The 16,732-nt window shown below is 37.7% G+C and overlaps 1 protein-coding gene across 2 annotated transcripts in view; it reads right to left on the reverse strand.

Moving 5' to 3' along the window:
- Window positions 1-16,732, reverse strand: part of LOC130926809 (Krueppel-like factor 7) — a 72,494-nt gene that overhangs the window by 37,548 nt on the left and 18,214 nt on the right. Inside the window, exon 2 of one of the 2 annotated variants that reach the window (XM_057852057.1) lies at window positions 15,377-15,553. The exons of the other annotated variant lie outside the window; for it this stretch is intronic. Within the exon in view, the coding sequence (XP_057708040.1) occupies window positions 15,377-15,553 (177 nt within the window). The remainder of the gene's footprint in view (window positions 1-15,376; window positions 15,554-16,732) is intronic. 2 annotated transcript variants of the gene reach the window in all.

The raw sequence follows: 16,732 nt of genomic DNA on the forward strand, positions 1-16,732 counted from the left end.
TAAGAAAAAGGTGTCGATAAAAAAGGCTATGCTACGGTCGGCTCGTTTTATTCGTCTTTTTCTGCCCTCGACACTCAAGCCATCTCTTTAGCTGAACATTTTTATGAACTTCCACATCTTTGCATGTGAATTTGGCACCAGGGACATCATTTTTGGAGAAACTTGGTAGGTTTAGCTTTGTAAACATCTCCTTCGTACACGATTTCCATTCATTTCCAATTGGGGACAAACGGCAGCGTGTCCTCTCTTAGCAACAGTAGCTAACATCATGAATATTAATGAGCGGAAGTGGCGTGTTGCTTGCGGTACGCCATTGAACCCACCTAGAAGCCACAAACTGTATGTAAAAAAATGTTGCCCAAGAGTTTGACACTGGGTAGTCTGGGATTTTTTTTTTGCTATTCTTAGTCTAGCCGGAAGTTGCAAGCAATCAGTATTTTCCAGTATTTGCTCATTTCCCAAACAAAACAGCTAAAGTTGGATGTTAGCTAAATGCCATTTCGCCAACTGACTCTCTCTCCTCTAGATTTACTCACCAGAAAAGACAAGTGGCTCTGCTTTAGACTGACCAGTGTTTTAAGAGGACGCTAGCCATTCTGAAGCAAATGCTAACACGAAAGCTACACTTGCGCTAGGAGTTATATTTAGCGTCTGATGATGACTCAGCACAGACCTTTAAAGTGCGTATGACACCAAAAAGCATTTTTATTTCATATTTCACACGGTGTTTTATGCTCCTGAATGAAATGGACCGCTTGGGTGTGTGTGGAAGCGATCGTTTTGTACATTCAATTTTGGAATCCCGCGCCATGAAAATGAGTGACTTCCGGCTTCAGTCTCGGGTTTGGGACGAATGTGAATGTGACGTCACCCGGGTCAGCATCTCACAATACATCATTGCTATATAGCATGCAGATGGACGGCGGATTCAGCTGATTTTGCGGATTAATTGGATTTCTTTTTCACATCGCGCCAGCCAAACTGCAGAAAATTGTTGCTGCACCAGGTAGAGGCATGTGAGCCTTTTTAGGTTTCAAAAGGTTCCCGTTCACCGCGGATATTGGCCAAAGCAAGCCCTGCTACTGTGGGACCATTGGACTTTCGAGGAAGTGAGTAAACAATAAACATCGTATTTTGTATTATGTCAAATACTGGGATCATGGCACACGTTTTAATACGGAGGTAGCTTGCATTTTGTGGCTGATTGTCCACCGCGAATGCCACTCCGCCGACGACCGGCAGCTTGTTTCCGAACCCCCCCCCCCCGACTATACTCGGCTTATTGCCCTCTTCGTGTGCCCAGTCTTCTGCCAAATTTTCCAACGCCCTCAAATTGCAACTTTACATAAAAAATGGCCGCGAATACAGCGATTACAAAGTAAATACTACAAACTTTCTTTAAATAAAACACTATTTACTTACGTTTGATCATGGACGGACATATAGAAAAGTTCTCCTCGGACACATCCTACCATGTTAGCTGCACAACAGCTGCACGCCGCTCTGTTTACGTCTTTGCCATGTAGTAAAGCATTATTTAAAGCCATATTTGTATTGACCATGTGGCAGCTACGCGCTCCTCCGACGTCGGCCGGTTTGTCTGGCGGTACTCTCCAGCTGCTTCCCCGGCGAGCTCTCCTGTCTGTAGCAGGGGAACGAGCTGTTACCTGCTCGCCGCCGGACGGGTTGCCGTTCGGCGAAGACAATCGACAAACCCGCCGCTGTGTGATATGATCTGGGCTAGTTTGTGTGATTTTCCGCATTCCCGATGTCTTAACTGCAGCCAATTCTAGCTCATCAAGATTATATTTAAGCCCAGGCGATCCAAGAGAAGGATGCCGAGATATTAACTTGCTGGGCGTCATTCGACACCTCTGCCGCCCTTGTTTTAAAATCCTCTGTGTTGTGCTGGTATTTGAGTGTACAGTATTTGTTTTGTTGTTTTATCGGCTCTCTGCCTACCGCTTAGTTAAGTATAATTGATCCCCATTGACCTACACTCACGGACCCAATGTGTTATTCCCCCTTTTCTGCGATCGCGTGTATTTTTGTTTGTATTTAATAAACCCTTGAATGCATCCCTCCGTTGTTTTATGCTTTGAGGTACAACCTTGTTTCCGCAGTAGCGGACCCTAACATCGGCAACAAAATAAACCACACATTTCCAAAAATGGACGATGGACTCTCTTCCTCGGCTCTACGATTTGGTAGCAATTTAATTTTGTTTTCAGTTTAATTAACCTATTTCCAGCTTGTTATGTTGATAATTATAATGTTTGTTTACTGCTTTTCGTCTTACTGCGAAGAAAGAGGAAGTGATGATCGGCCCGCAATGATATTTACATTTTACATTTTCAGCCATCGTGCTGTGACCCGGGAATTTAACGCTTGCTTTCACATAAGCCTCGTCCCGCGTAATCTCCGTGTCAGTCGACCTGCGAAATTGCGTTTACATACAAGCACTGCCCGTTTAAGTACAGGGATTTTTGCGGTGTTTTGGCATGTGTGAAAGGGGCTTGTGTCACTTTCCCGCTGTTTCACCCTCTTGCTGCTACTGATGATGATGGATTCAGAAAGTCCAACCTATGTTAGATATTAAACCACATATAAAATTGTCCTAAATCGGATTTGAAAATATCCGCTTACATGTAACTTGGCTTGCTCAGACGGTCATAAAAAATCTCTATTGAGTAAGAAAAAAAAAAAAAAAAAAAATCATAATTTCTATTTAAAAATGATATGATACTCACACATTAGCCCTGTTTGTAGATATTTCTTATTACACCTATGAGTCAATGCTAATCCACTTCTCTCCCAGAATTTCTCCTAACACTGAGGAAATGTCATATAATCTATTTTCAGGATATAAATTTAACACCACTAAATCTTAGATATTAACATTGTCTCCCATTGACAGGAATAGGCACCCAATCCATTTCAACTGGGAGGGATGGCAGTGGTCATTCAAAATAAGAACACAATTCATTTGGCAGAAGAAGCAGCCAAGATATTTGCATGGAATTTTTTCGTTGTTTTCACTTTCATTATACCACATTACTTGGAAATCGCATATGTTAATAAGTGTGCAGAGGCGCACCATGTCTAATCTGCTTATTTTTTTGTGCAAACTCATAAAAAGTTTGATAACAAAACACACGCAAATACTAAACCACACAATGTCATGTACGTACACAAACACACACACACTCTGTCTGTGTTGCTAATTGAGCGTGAAAGTAGCACATCAATGGCGTGATTTAAAAGTGCTGTTAATGCTTCTTCTGCTCGAAAGGCAGCATTAGAGACAAGCCTCAGTCACCTTCAGTAGAGCATTCAAAGGTTTGTTAGAAAAATCAGCACCAAAACCAAGTTTGACTTAGAAGCATCAAATTTGGTAGGCATGTCTATCAAGAGTGGACCTACAAAAAGGTCTCAGGATACCATGCCTTGAAAGACACACGAGGTCCGCTATTTCTTTTTGAAATGTCTATTTTTGGTTCAATTTAGTCACTTTAAGGGTTGGAGTGATTTTTAGGAAAATTATGATCCAAAACCCGGTTTAGCTGAGACACATGAAATTTTGTATGCATGTCCATCAAGAATAGACCTACAAAAAGTTCTCAAGAAACCATGCCAGAAAAGGTACAGGTAGTCAGTTACTTCTTTTCGAAGTGTCTATTTTTGGTTCATTTTAGTCGCTTTATGAAATTTTGTCGGAATCTCCATCAAGAATAGACCTACAAAAAGGTCTTGAGAAGCCATGTCTGAAAAGCTACAGGATGTCCAATATTTCTTTTTGAAGTGTCTATTTCCGGTCATATTTAGCCACTTTAAGGGATGTAAAGCAGATTTAAGCTCCAAAACCCAGTTTAACCTTCACATTGAATTTTGCTGCTTCGAGGAGTCGTTTAAAGTGGCCATATAATGGTCTGCTCCCTGCTAAGACCAACATAAGGTAGGTTTTTGTTTGAGCTAATATGTTTTTTTTTTTTTTAATGCATTCGTAATTTAATTTATAGGCATATTTAGCCATTTTTTTGTGGAAATTTGTGTTTGAACGATTTGTTAAGAGCATTGTCAAAAAAACATTAGCATTTCATAGCATGTAAACTCGCGGACCTTTACCAATTGTTTTTTTGTTGTCCTTAGATCCTCATTAATTTTGTTTTTTTATACCATTTGAGGCTATTTAATTTTTTGATGTTTCTAACCCGATTACTCGATTATTCGAACTAACTAGTTCATAGATTAATCGACTACTAAAATAATCGATAGCTGCAGCCCTATTGTAATGATAACTGATGCACCTATCTGGTTTTATATAATACACTTATTATATAAACACAAAAAACTGTTAAAAATGGGGGAGACACTACTTTTAATTTACGTTTTTTACTTTACGCAGTCGGTTCTGGTCGTCATTAACAGCGATAAAGGAGGGATCACTGTGTTTTACACACACAAACAAATAAAAGTTTAGTACACACCAAGACACACTTTGACAGTTTTCACATACCTTAATTGCAGATGCATGTTAAAAAAGAAAAAAAAAAAAAAAAAAAACACGTCCTAAGACGGGACTATTGCACATGTATGTGCTCATTGCTATGGCAATGTTAGAATGATATATTGTTCAGGCCAAGCCTAGACACATTACATTTTGTAGGGATGTCCATCAAGAGTAGACCTACAAAAAAAAGTCTCAAGAAGCCATACCCAAACAGACACAGACAGTCCACTATTTGTCTTTGATACGTCTATTTTCAGTTTGCTTTGTCACTTTCTGGTGTGGAATGCTTTTTTTGTTGAAAATCCAGCCCCTCAAATTTAGTTCAATTTAAAAACGTGAAATTTGATAGGTATGTCCATCAATAGTAGACCTACAAAAATAGTCTCAAGGAGACATGCCTGAAAAGACACAGGATGTCTGCCATTTTGGTTTGAAATGCCAATTTTAGCATTTTGGCGGGTTTCAGTTGATTTTTTTGAAAAACAAATGCAGCCCCCAGAGCCAGTTTAACTTAGACACATAAAAGACTCAAGAAATGTTGCCGCAAAACACACAGAAAGTCTGTCAAAGTATCATTTCACCAAAATGATTCTTTTTATCTCATTAGCTGCCATTGACGACATTAGACGTCCAATCCATTTTGACTGGGATGGCTGTCAATGGCACTGAAAGATGAGCATTCACAGCCCGTCCTCCTAGTTTAAAAGAATTGGACATCGAGCGTTGTCAGTGGCGGGCAATGAGTTAAGATTGTATGGAGGCTGTATCGCAATAACAAAAGAATTGGACGTCCAGCGTTGTCAATGGCGGGCAATGAGTTAAGATTGTATGGCGGCTGTATCGCAATAACAAGTTGATTTTTAAAGGATGATTGACTATTAAAGACAATGAAGTCAATGAAGTTAACCTGAAGGGGGTCTCAGCTGCTAAGTCTAATGCATTAACCCTTTGTCTTGACTCTAGACTGCATGTGTGTGTGTGGTGGGACGATGTGAGCGATGAGGTCATTGCAAAGTGTGAGCATGCGTGACTTTGTGTGTGTGTGTGTGTGTGTGTGTGTGTGTGAAACAAAGGCTTCCAGAAGTGTGTGTGTGTGTGTGTGATGACTTCACTGCTTATGAATGTATTTATGATCACTGAATGCACGTGTGTGTGTGTCTTTGTCTGCACTGATTGTTTTAACATTAAAGTGTTAGTGCCGCCACACGCAATCCACAGCCATTTCATTAGGAACACGTCTATGATGCTACTCATGAACTAGCGTTCATGTTAAATGGGGTGTTCCAAATATTAAGGACACTTTTTGGTACGATGCACGAGTTGTGTGGAATTTTTTGAGTCGATGTTGTACACATCCTCAAAATGCCGTTTTATAAATAAAACTAAATAACAGTATACATAATTAAAAAGCTAAACTTAAACTATGTGTTAAATGCAATATATAAAATTTGAAAGATGAAATTGAAAGTAGCGTAGGGCTGCAGCTAACATTTATTTTAGTAGTTGATTATCAACTAGTTAGTTCGAATAATCGAGTAATCGGATTAGAAACATTTAATGCGTCGCAGCATAAATTTTAGGCGATGTAAAACAAAGGCTTGCTATCACACTTTAAAAAGAGGATTAAATGTGAATACAAAATAAAATTCCCAAGTGTTTCTTCAAACTATGCAGAATTGCACTTTCATTTAAAAATAAATTAAAATACTTGAGCTTAACCTCAAATGGTATAAAACAAAAAAGTACAACAAAAAAACAATTGGCTAACTTGCGTAGCAAAAGTCTGCTAGCTTAAATGCTAGTAAATGGTAACTTTTTCTGTTTTTTTTTTTTTTTTTAACAATAATCTTAGCAAATCGTTCAAACACATTTCCCCACAAAAAAAAAATGCTAAATACACCTAGAAATTAAATTCCGAATGCATTAAAAAAATCATTAGCTCAAACAAAATCTTACCTTATGTTGGTCTTAACAGGGAGTAGCTGAATTCAGTTATGTTAAATGAGTTATGTCATATTCACTGTTGCCACTAGAGGGCAGTGTATCCACCCTAATCAATAACACTAAAGGCACACACTTTCAAAACAAACCATTAAAATGCCACTCAAATAAAAGAATACTCAAAGCAGCAAAATTTGATTCAAAGCTTTTTTCTAATCGAATTACTCTTGTTGATCGATTAATCGTTGCAGCACTAAACAAGAGTATAAGGACAAATTTTTTTGTTTGTTACCAATCAACGCTACAAAATCTAAATATGTCTCGGTGTATTAGAATGAAGTGAATTCAAAAAGTCAGTTGTTAAAAATTCCTTTATTCTGTATTACTTTTAAATGGAATTATATTGATTTAAATCTAATAGAATTAAATTTAGATCTCATCATATGCTAATAGCAAAGTTGTCGGTACTCCCTTATACAGAAAAAACGAAAATTATATAATATGTGGTTTGATGTATAGTTAAATTCATTAAAACATGTATAATACTAAATTATTTTGAGTGCAAAATTTCTTTTGCACATTTATATTCATCAATTTAAATGAAAGTTCAATGAGTTGATGACATTCATTTACATAAAAAAAAAAAAGATATAACTTAAAATAGAAAACAGTTACTTATGAATGTATTTGTATGAATGTACACAGTAATAAAGAAAGATAAAAATTGTGAATTTTTTAAAGAGTTAGTCATTGTTTAACTCTCTGGCTGCGATTGAGGCGATACACGTCCAATCCATTTTCGATAATTCACTGCCAACCCTCCAAGTTAAAATTGAATGTCTGTCCCTGTCAAAGGCAGCCAATTTGAAAAACATAATGTACAAAACATTTTTTGGGCCATGATTTATTCTTTTAACAGTCAGTATCAAATAATAACAATGTACGTCATGATTGACACCTGGTCGCCTGACCGCTGAGCGAACGTGACATGAGAAATGCGCTTCCGTGATGCTTACATGATGTGGTTGCCGTGGCGACCAATCACGCGAGTGGGTACAAAAAGTGCACCTGCTTGCCTCCGGGGACCTCCATCACCATCATAACGTCACCGCAGTCTGACCTCCAGAGATTTTATTTTTGGGGGGGTGCACTCACTTTGCTGGAAAGCAGTTGGTCACATGACTGACGCGTGCACATGTGTGTGCGTGTGTGCATTAGCAAGCCATCCCGGGGTGAAAAGAGAAACACCCTCCACATTTCCATTTTGCTTTGTCCTGCAGTTCACCCCTAAATAATTCACATGTACTGTATGCACACGCACACACACACGAAATGGTGGCCTCCGACTGGCATGGCAGCAATGTTCCCTTTTGGAGTAAAAAAACAAAACAAAAATGAGGTCATCTTGGAAGCGGACCAATTTACTTGGCCAAAAAACAGCGGAAAAGGACTTTTTCAGGCAGTAACACGATCTGATAGCTGTCATAAATTTTTCGCATGACACGTAAAAAAAAGTTGGACGGCGACAATTGCTTTTAATTGCTACAATGAATCGAATATGGAATTATTCAATAACTATTTTTATCTTCCATTATTTGTTTGGAGATGTTGCTGACCTAAAAATGTTCAGAAATCCTCTTTTTGAGCCTTTCAATAGTAAATATTGTATTTTATTAATTTTCTTGAATTTTCATCAACTTTTAAAACTTTTTTTTAACAGTAATTATTGTTTATTTTTTTCAAATTTTTTCTTTGAGGAGAAGCAGTTCCATTTTTTTAAAAGGAAAAAAACCAAAGGTTCCATTTATTTATTTATTAACCAGGCATGACAATCTCTCATCTTTTGGCGAAATTCGCTGTTTTGAAGTCAAAAAGAAGAACATTTTTAAGGGGAGTGTGGGGGGGGGGTGTTAAATGTCGGACGCTTGGTATGCAAGCGGGGAAAGCGGCACAAACCCAAAAAGCGCACCAGAGTGGCCACTGACTTGATGGAGGTTACACTGTTGTGTCCTGTCTATTCAATGCCAAGCTTGGCTGCACGTTGGCCGTGAATGAACACCTAAAGCGCTGTCACCCAGTTGTAATTTTGGAAGACGGCAGGATACAATTACAAGCTGGCAGATCGTAAGTCCATCTTACTAACTAACGACATGTTTAATTGAAGTTGCTAAGCCTGTCACGATATGCGACGAGTCCATTTGTCGCACGGTAAATAAAATGAGGGCGGTAACCTTCACCGCTGTGTGTTATCGCCGCGCGTGCATGCATCCATTCATGCTGATGGCATATGAGACAACAGTTCCTTTCACAGATGTTTATGGTCATCAACACGCCGTAGAATTAAAGTTCAGACATACAAAATAAGGAAACACATCTATATTAAACACTGTAAACGTTAGCATTGCTACATTGAGGCTAATGGGGGAAAGAAGACAACCTATTTCAGCATGCTATAAAACATCGGCAGTCTTCTCCAAAACGCAAAGGTGACACTTCAAACATGAAAAATCGCCGGTTAACAGCATTTGCAAATGAAAAAAAAAAAAAAAAGATTACTGACACCACATCCAATGACAAAAAGCTTTTTTTGCAGAGTGTAAAGCTTAGGGTGAGGGGTTTAGCGAATGTACTTCCAGTGAACATTTCAAAATAAAAGCATGTCATGTTCATCATGTAAATAACGATTTCAGGAATTAATCCCACATACTTCAGAATTCAGATTCTACAGTAATAATAGCTTTAAAATGACTCCCTTTATGGAAAATCTGATTGGCAATGAATGATTATTACACTACTATTATATATTTATATATTATTATTATTATAATTATAATTATTTATTATTATAATAATATAATAATAATTATTATTAATTATTATTATATATTATTTATATATATTTATTGTATACTATGATATTAATATTAGATATACTTTTTAAGGATTTTTTAAAATCATGTTGGAAAGGCGAAGTCAGTTTTCTGAATCTGTTTACATTCTTTTGCACTAATTAATGCAATCAGCGTTTGACCTCATTGTTTATTTGTCATTTATTATTGTTATATACGTGTATATTTGTACTTTAATAAATAATTTCAGTGTTCCAAAATGTTTTTGTGAATTAATAAGCATCATCAAAAATTTCATTGCTAAATTAGTAAAAAAAAAAAAAAAAAAAAAAGGGGGGGGGGGGATTATTAGATTAGTTGACTAATCGTAAAAATATTCGGCTGACTAATCGGGAGAAAATTTTGGGACAGCCCTAGTTTTACTGTGTACTGGAACATATTTCCTCCACACCCTTCTCATCTTTTTAACCTCTGATCCATTTTCATGCCTGATTAACCTTAGTAGATAAGCGTTACGGAAGCCGAATGAATTATTTTATTCCTCTTTCAAAATACTTTAAATTAAAAAAACAAAAAAGGTAAAAGTTACTGTATAACTATTCACCAAAATAATCATTGATCAATATACTATCAAAATAATACGTTATGGCAACCTTACTTTTAAACAACAAGCAGTGAGATTTTAATTGGCTTTACAATTAAATCAAAAGTGACATAGGCCATAGGCGGGGTTTGACTTTTGGGGCAGGGGGGGCTCAACATGTAGATGACCCCGAAACGCAGTCCCAACAATAAAATTAACTTTTATATTTACATTTATAATAATAAGTTGAAAATGAGCGTTTTTTTGTATCCCATCATTCTTGAGGGGAATTCTAAATCAGGCTGCTTAGGACAGCTATACTTTTCGCCAAGATCGTCACCCATTGACTCTGATATGCTCGACGGTGTCGTGCCAATGTTGTTACCCCCATCAAAAGTTGTATCCCCTGGGCGGAGGCACTGTGCTGCACTGATTTGCTTGATTTTCGTGTTTTGGTGATGTAGTCATCTATGAGGTTTTAAAACTTGGCCCATCTATCAAAAAAACTTTTTTTCCCGTCGTATAACGTAACATATGTACTGAACGTTTTTAAAAAAAGACGACGTTTTATTGTTTTACTCGTAGGATTACCTATAACCGTTATTACTGTAATTCAAGTCCCGAGTTTCTCCAGTTTAATACACGTCGATGTCCAAAATATATAACTGTGGTTCTTTTCTGGCTTCAATTGTTTAAGTCGACATAACTCATAACTAATGTGTGTGTGTGCTTTTGTGGCCAGGGGATACAATTCTTTACGGGGGTAACTACATTGGCAAAACACCGGTGGTGGCTCTGTTGTAAAATTAGCATCTTTAGTGGGGCAAACTGAAACTCCGCTCACCATTTTGACGGTGGTCCACATTTTCATTCCTTGGTTCTTGCTCAGTAGTTGTTGTTGCTTTTAAAAGCTTAGGTTTGAAGAAATTACGTATATCCATCTTGCCTTTTCGGTCCTCGGGTGGTTTTGGCTAAGCAAAGCAAATGACCGTCTAAGGTGCTAGTCACGTGATCTGTTCTAAAAATAAATTGGACCCATTATAAAAAATATATATATATATATTTTATGTTTGTTTTATTGCTTTACAACTTTAATAGACAATATTTTACCCGAAAACTCTTACTTTTAAAATCATATATAGGAAATGCAATGACACTTTTCGGCCACCGGGTAGGGGGTTGGCCTCCCTGGCCTCCCCTTAAATTCGGCGTATGATAAAAAATTATTCGTCATTGACGGTGATGGACGTCCAAACCGTTTGGACCTCCCAGTTCAAATGGATTGAACGTCCATCGCCGTCAATGGCACTGAAAAATAGTCATTTATCCGCCAGGTGTGTAGACTTTTTTATATCCACTCTAGTCTCCCTTCACCAGCAACTTCCTTTTGTCCAACTTCCTGTCCTCATGTTTGTCTTAGTGCTCGGAGACAAACGTCTGCGCTCTTATTGTCAAGGTCACCCTCCTCCTCCTCGACATCGGGCCATTCGACACACACAATCATTCATGCATGAAGCAGCGGAGCGGAATGTCGGCACACTCTGTTCTCACACTGAATACGTGCACACGTGCACGCGCACGTACGAGGATCTAAAACAAAGCGACGCGGCCAAATGAGTGTCCTGAGGGTCTTTGATGTTGTGTTGTTGTGATCAATTTGAACATAAACGCTGACTTAGTGCTCGGATACGCCAGATCAATGAGCGCCACGCACAAGTAGGCAAACATACAGTGGAGAAAACAAACAATGATTTGAGGCAGATAAAAGTGGGGGTGTCTGTGTGAGAAAATGCAACTTTTTTCTCTTTAAATATATAAATAGGTATTTTCACTTTAAAAAAACCTTCAAGGGCAAGTTCATATTTTTTGACATCAGGCTTAATCATTGAGTTAGCGAGGGTTTAATTAGTCGGTGGAGTTGATTTCAAAAAATTCTGTGTAGATTGTTAGTTATTTGTTAGTTTCAGGACTCCAGAGTGGCTAAGCTAGCGCGAGTCAACTGGGCTGACTTAGCATGCCAATAAAAAACAACATATGCACTAGGGGTGTCACAAAATATCGAAATGGTGATATATCGTGATACTTTGTATCCCAAAAGGTTATCGATATGCTCCTGCCAAGAATCGAGATATCGTTTTGAAAAGGTGTCAGTGTCTAAAAAAATTAAAATGAAGCAACAAGTTGCTACCAAAATTTTCCACCATAATAGTGTCTCAGTTAATTCTAAGGCTGCATTGACGGTGCTCGACGCCCAATCCATTTAGACAGGGAAAGTTGGTTCATTCGAAACCAGAGCATTCACATTCATTCTGTCTGATATTCAGGGCATTTACAGGTCATTTTCTGTTGAGTTTGAGTCACTGCCTATTCATATGGGTGATTCCCAGGTCATTTCCTGTTCTGTAACTCAAAATAAACAGGAAGAGACCCATAAAATACCCCAAAATAAACATGAAGTAACTAAAAATGAACAGGTAAATGACCTTAAATGGCCCAAAATTACCTCATTGCCTGCCATTGGCTGCCACTACCGGCCATAGACGTTCAATCTGTTTGAAGTGGGAGGGATGGCAGCGAATGAACATTCGCTGCCACCCTCCCAGTTCAAATGGATTGGACATCTACTAATGATAAACTCATTCCAATTCACAGCAGAAGCTTGTTTTTCTGTTTATTAGTTGTTTGTAGAATATCCTAGAATGATTTCCTGACCAATGTGTCGATAATCGTTGTATCGTCAGATCATCGTTATCGTGAGGTTTGTATTGCAAATTGTATCGTATCGTGTGGTACCAAGAGGTACTCACTCCTAATATGCACACATGAAAAGCAGCGATGACCCATGCAATCAATAGTGTTGGCTATGTTTTCAGGATCAAGTTATTAAAACTTACCATTGCTTGTCAATAATTGCAGTATGAACAGCAACAGTGGCGGACTTGGCAATTTTGGGGCCTAAGGGGAACATATGCAGGGGCCCCCTTCATGGGTCAGGGGATAAAAAGGTGAGAAGGGTGTGGAGGAAATATGTTCAGCTGACTAGTTTTACGATTAGTCGGCTAATCTAATAATTTTCTTTTCTTTTTTTTTTGAATGAAATTTTTGTTGACGCTTATTAATTCACAAAACCATTTTGGAACACTTAAATTCTTTATTAAAGTACAAATAAACATGTAAATAACAACAATTAATCACAAATAAACAACGAGGTTAAATGCTGATAGCATTTACTAGTGCAAAAGAATGGAAAGTCAACAGATTCAGAACACTGACTTTGCCTTTCCAACATTATTCAAAACAATTCTTTAAAAAAAATTCTAGTATTATTATTATAGTATACTACTATATATAATAGTAGTATAATAATTGTAATAATTATTCATTGCCAATCATATTTGTCACAAAGAGTGTCATTTGAAAGCTATTCTTAGTGTAGAATCTGTATTCTGTAGTATTTACTCAACATATTATAATATTAATTCTGGAGTATGTGGGATTAACTCCAGAAATCGTAATTTATATGACGAATATGACGTGCTTTTATTTTAAAATGTTCACCGGAGGTACGTTCGCTAAACCGCTAACCAAAAGCTTTACACTCCGTAAAAAAACCTTATATTTAATTTTTTTTCGTGAGCAAATGCTGTTATCCAGCTGTTTAGTGTTATTGTATGACTGATTGGAACTTTACTGCATTGTTTCGCCACAGGGTGTGCTGTCGTGTATTTTGTGTTCGGTGTGAAGAAGAAGAAAGTTAAACGAGGCATTAGCGGCCTGTTCTCAACTTCTCTATCACTGCACTTTGGCTCTCATGGAGAGCACGTTCGCTTCTGTGTTCGAAATAAACGATAGCCAACGTGCAAAGTAGCAAGTGAGCTGTAAAAATAGAGAGCTTAGTGGCGTGAAAAATGCGAGAGAGCTAAGTGAAGCTAACGAACAGCTAAGCAATGCTAAACGGAGCTAAGCGAAGCTAAACGGTGCTAAATGAATAAATAAATCATTACTTTTTCCTCCAATCGATACAAGCACGCGCTATTCGAAATTAAGTTTTTATGAAAATGTAAGAAGAATTTTGAAAAGTTGAAATTGGGATTTTGTACTTTTTAATGAATTCATCAAATGATTTATACTTTTTTTCAATTTCACACACAAAAGTAATAAAACACTAAGTTGACAACATTTTTCCTGACATTTCAGAATTTTCATGAAAAAAATGCAGTTTATTTCCTTTACAACATCCTAAATTTTCACAAGAAAAGCAATTACGTTTACGAGTTTGAAAAACGTTTTTTTTTTTTTTTTACAAGTGTCAAAGCCAATTAGAGATCAGTGTTGTTTTCATCAACGATGACGATAACAAAAATATTTTGTCAGCAAAAAATTTTCAATGTTCAATGTTCATTCGAAATTGTTGGAAACCTTTAATTAATTTATTTATTTATTCATGGATTTATTCATGGACTAAAAGTTTTGAAGTTTATAGACGAAAACATTTTGAGAATTGTCGAGTAAAACTAGACGAAATTTGTCTGAGTTTTCATTCACTAAAAACGAGACGAAGACGAACACATTTTGAAATAACAAAAAAATTTGATAAAGACTAATAAGTATTTTCGCCCAAAAGACAAGACTAATACGAAAATGAAAAGAGCTGCCAAAAACAACACTGTTATAGATAAAACAAAAATATGTATTTTTTTCTTAAAGTATGATTTGAGTAAACTTTTGCTAAAAATATTCAGCATTTATAAAAAAAAAAAAAAAATCAAGTAGACAAAAAAATGATAAATACAGCGGTACCGCTACATACAAAGTTAATTCATTCCAGGACCTTATTTGTAAGTCAAAATGGTCGTATGTCGAGCAGGATTTTCCCGTAAGAATACATTATAATTCCATTAATTCGTTCCACAGCCCGAAAACCTGCGCTAAATCCTTAATAAGTACTGCTGGTACTATTACAAATGGCAATTACACAAAGCAAAAAACATTCATTATCAATAAAAAACTGGAAAAATAATACAGTAAAAATAATATTTCTTGTAATAATGTAATAAATCTGGTTCTAATTTGGCGGACGTTTTTGCTGTACCCGAACGCACCGCGCAGCTGACGTGACGGTGAGAGCGGTTCTGTTTTACTTTCTTTTATTGTTTTGTTGTTGCGGTCAACTGGATTAGGGTGTGGGGGTGTTGTGTTGCACAAGTTCTGAAATAAATCGCGGGAAAGCGCCACGGTTCTCGGTTCGCAGGGACTGGGCCCCCACCGTGGCCACCGATCGGGGCAGACTCGGCCTTCTTCCCAGGCGGCTTTCGGGCTGGCTCTCCAGCAGTGAGAAGCCACGCGGCTTCTTCCCCAGCAGCTTTCAGGCTGGCTACCCAACGCGGCCGGCTGCTGAGAGCCACCCCTCACCTTCATTGCGCCTCGGGGTTTCATCGCTGGGAGGACCGTCCAGGTAAGCGTCAACTTTTTCCCTTCACCACCTGCACTAACCTTCTTGGAACCTTTGTTGATTTCTCTCACAAGAAAATCCGACTTGCAGCCCTCTGCGGCACTGTCATGTCGTTGTATTTCGAGCATGTCGTCGGATGTAGAAACAAATGGCGAGTCAAATTTTAAGTCGGATGTCGAAAAGATCATGTGTCGAAGCCATCGTATGTTGAGGTACCACTGCACATAATTACAAAAAAAAAAAAAAAAAAAAAAAAAAAAACATTAATGCAAAAAACAATTTTTTTTAATCTCTATAATTTTAAAACGCCAAAAATGCGAAAAGAAATTCCTGACAACAGGCCAATATTTTTTTTTCTTGAAACTCTACAACTTTTTCTAAAAAGATACCATTTTTTTTCTTGAAGCAATAAACACTTTCCTGAAAATGTACAAGACGCACATCCACATACAGTATCTACTAAATGGACATACCATGTCCTTGCCTGTAAGGCAAAATTTGATTGTTACCACGACAACACAAATCGCGGGGCTAAAAAAAAAACAGCTAACCTTTACATGTGTGCGTTTTCCTTCTAATTTCAGGCTTACTTGACAAACTAACCCTCACACACACATACATAAACATTTCAAATTCCATGGACGGCAATAGACGTCCAATCCATTTTAACTTGGAGGGTTGGCAGCGAATGAACCGTCAGCGACATTAAAACATTCATTTTAATCGTGCCTACCATGTGTTTTACCCCTTTTATCTCCATTTATTAGAAGCCTCACACACAGGCAGAGCGAAGCAGTCATGTGTAAAGATGAGGACGACTTTCACAACCCAACTTTGTGGTCGTGCCTTATTTGTTCCGCTTTGACGGCGCCGCACACCCGACTAGTTTGTCGGAGTAATAGTCTCTTATTTAATCTCCCGCGCCGGAGGCTGAACGCCTCATTCGCCTTCTGAGTTATGGCTGCTCAGGTGTGTGTGTGTGTGCAGCCTCACCATGCAGGATGAGCAATCAAACGCAGGGAGTTCATTAAGATTAGCTCGCGTTTTCATCACTTTTTGTCAAATTTGATGATCTGCACTTTGCGTTGGCAAGTTTCGGTGAGCAAGATGTCACATTTTAAACTTCAAAAGGAAGTTTCATTTAAAAAAAGGGGATGAATATGGCCCAGTCATTCAGCTTTGGTAGCTCACTTCCTCTTTTCTTCATTCTTTGGTTGGTTTCCTCTTTTTGTCTGACTAGGAAGCAGCTGGTCACTTATGCAACAGTGTGTGTGTGCGTCTCAACAAAGGAAAGACAGACACTAAGGACAGGCATGATTAATTGATTGGAAATCACTGACTATTTTCAGAAGCGGCTACCTAAACGGGCTCCCATATAAATTAAAACGGGAAGTAAA

The sequence above is a fragment of the Corythoichthys intestinalis genome, chromosome 12 (assembly GCF_030265065.1).
Source record: "Corythoichthys intestinalis isolate RoL2023-P3 chromosome 12, ASM3026506v1, whole genome shotgun sequence".
Classification (NCBI taxonomy): domain Eukaryota; kingdom Metazoa; phylum Chordata; class Actinopteri; order Syngnathiformes; family Syngnathidae; genus Corythoichthys; species Corythoichthys intestinalis.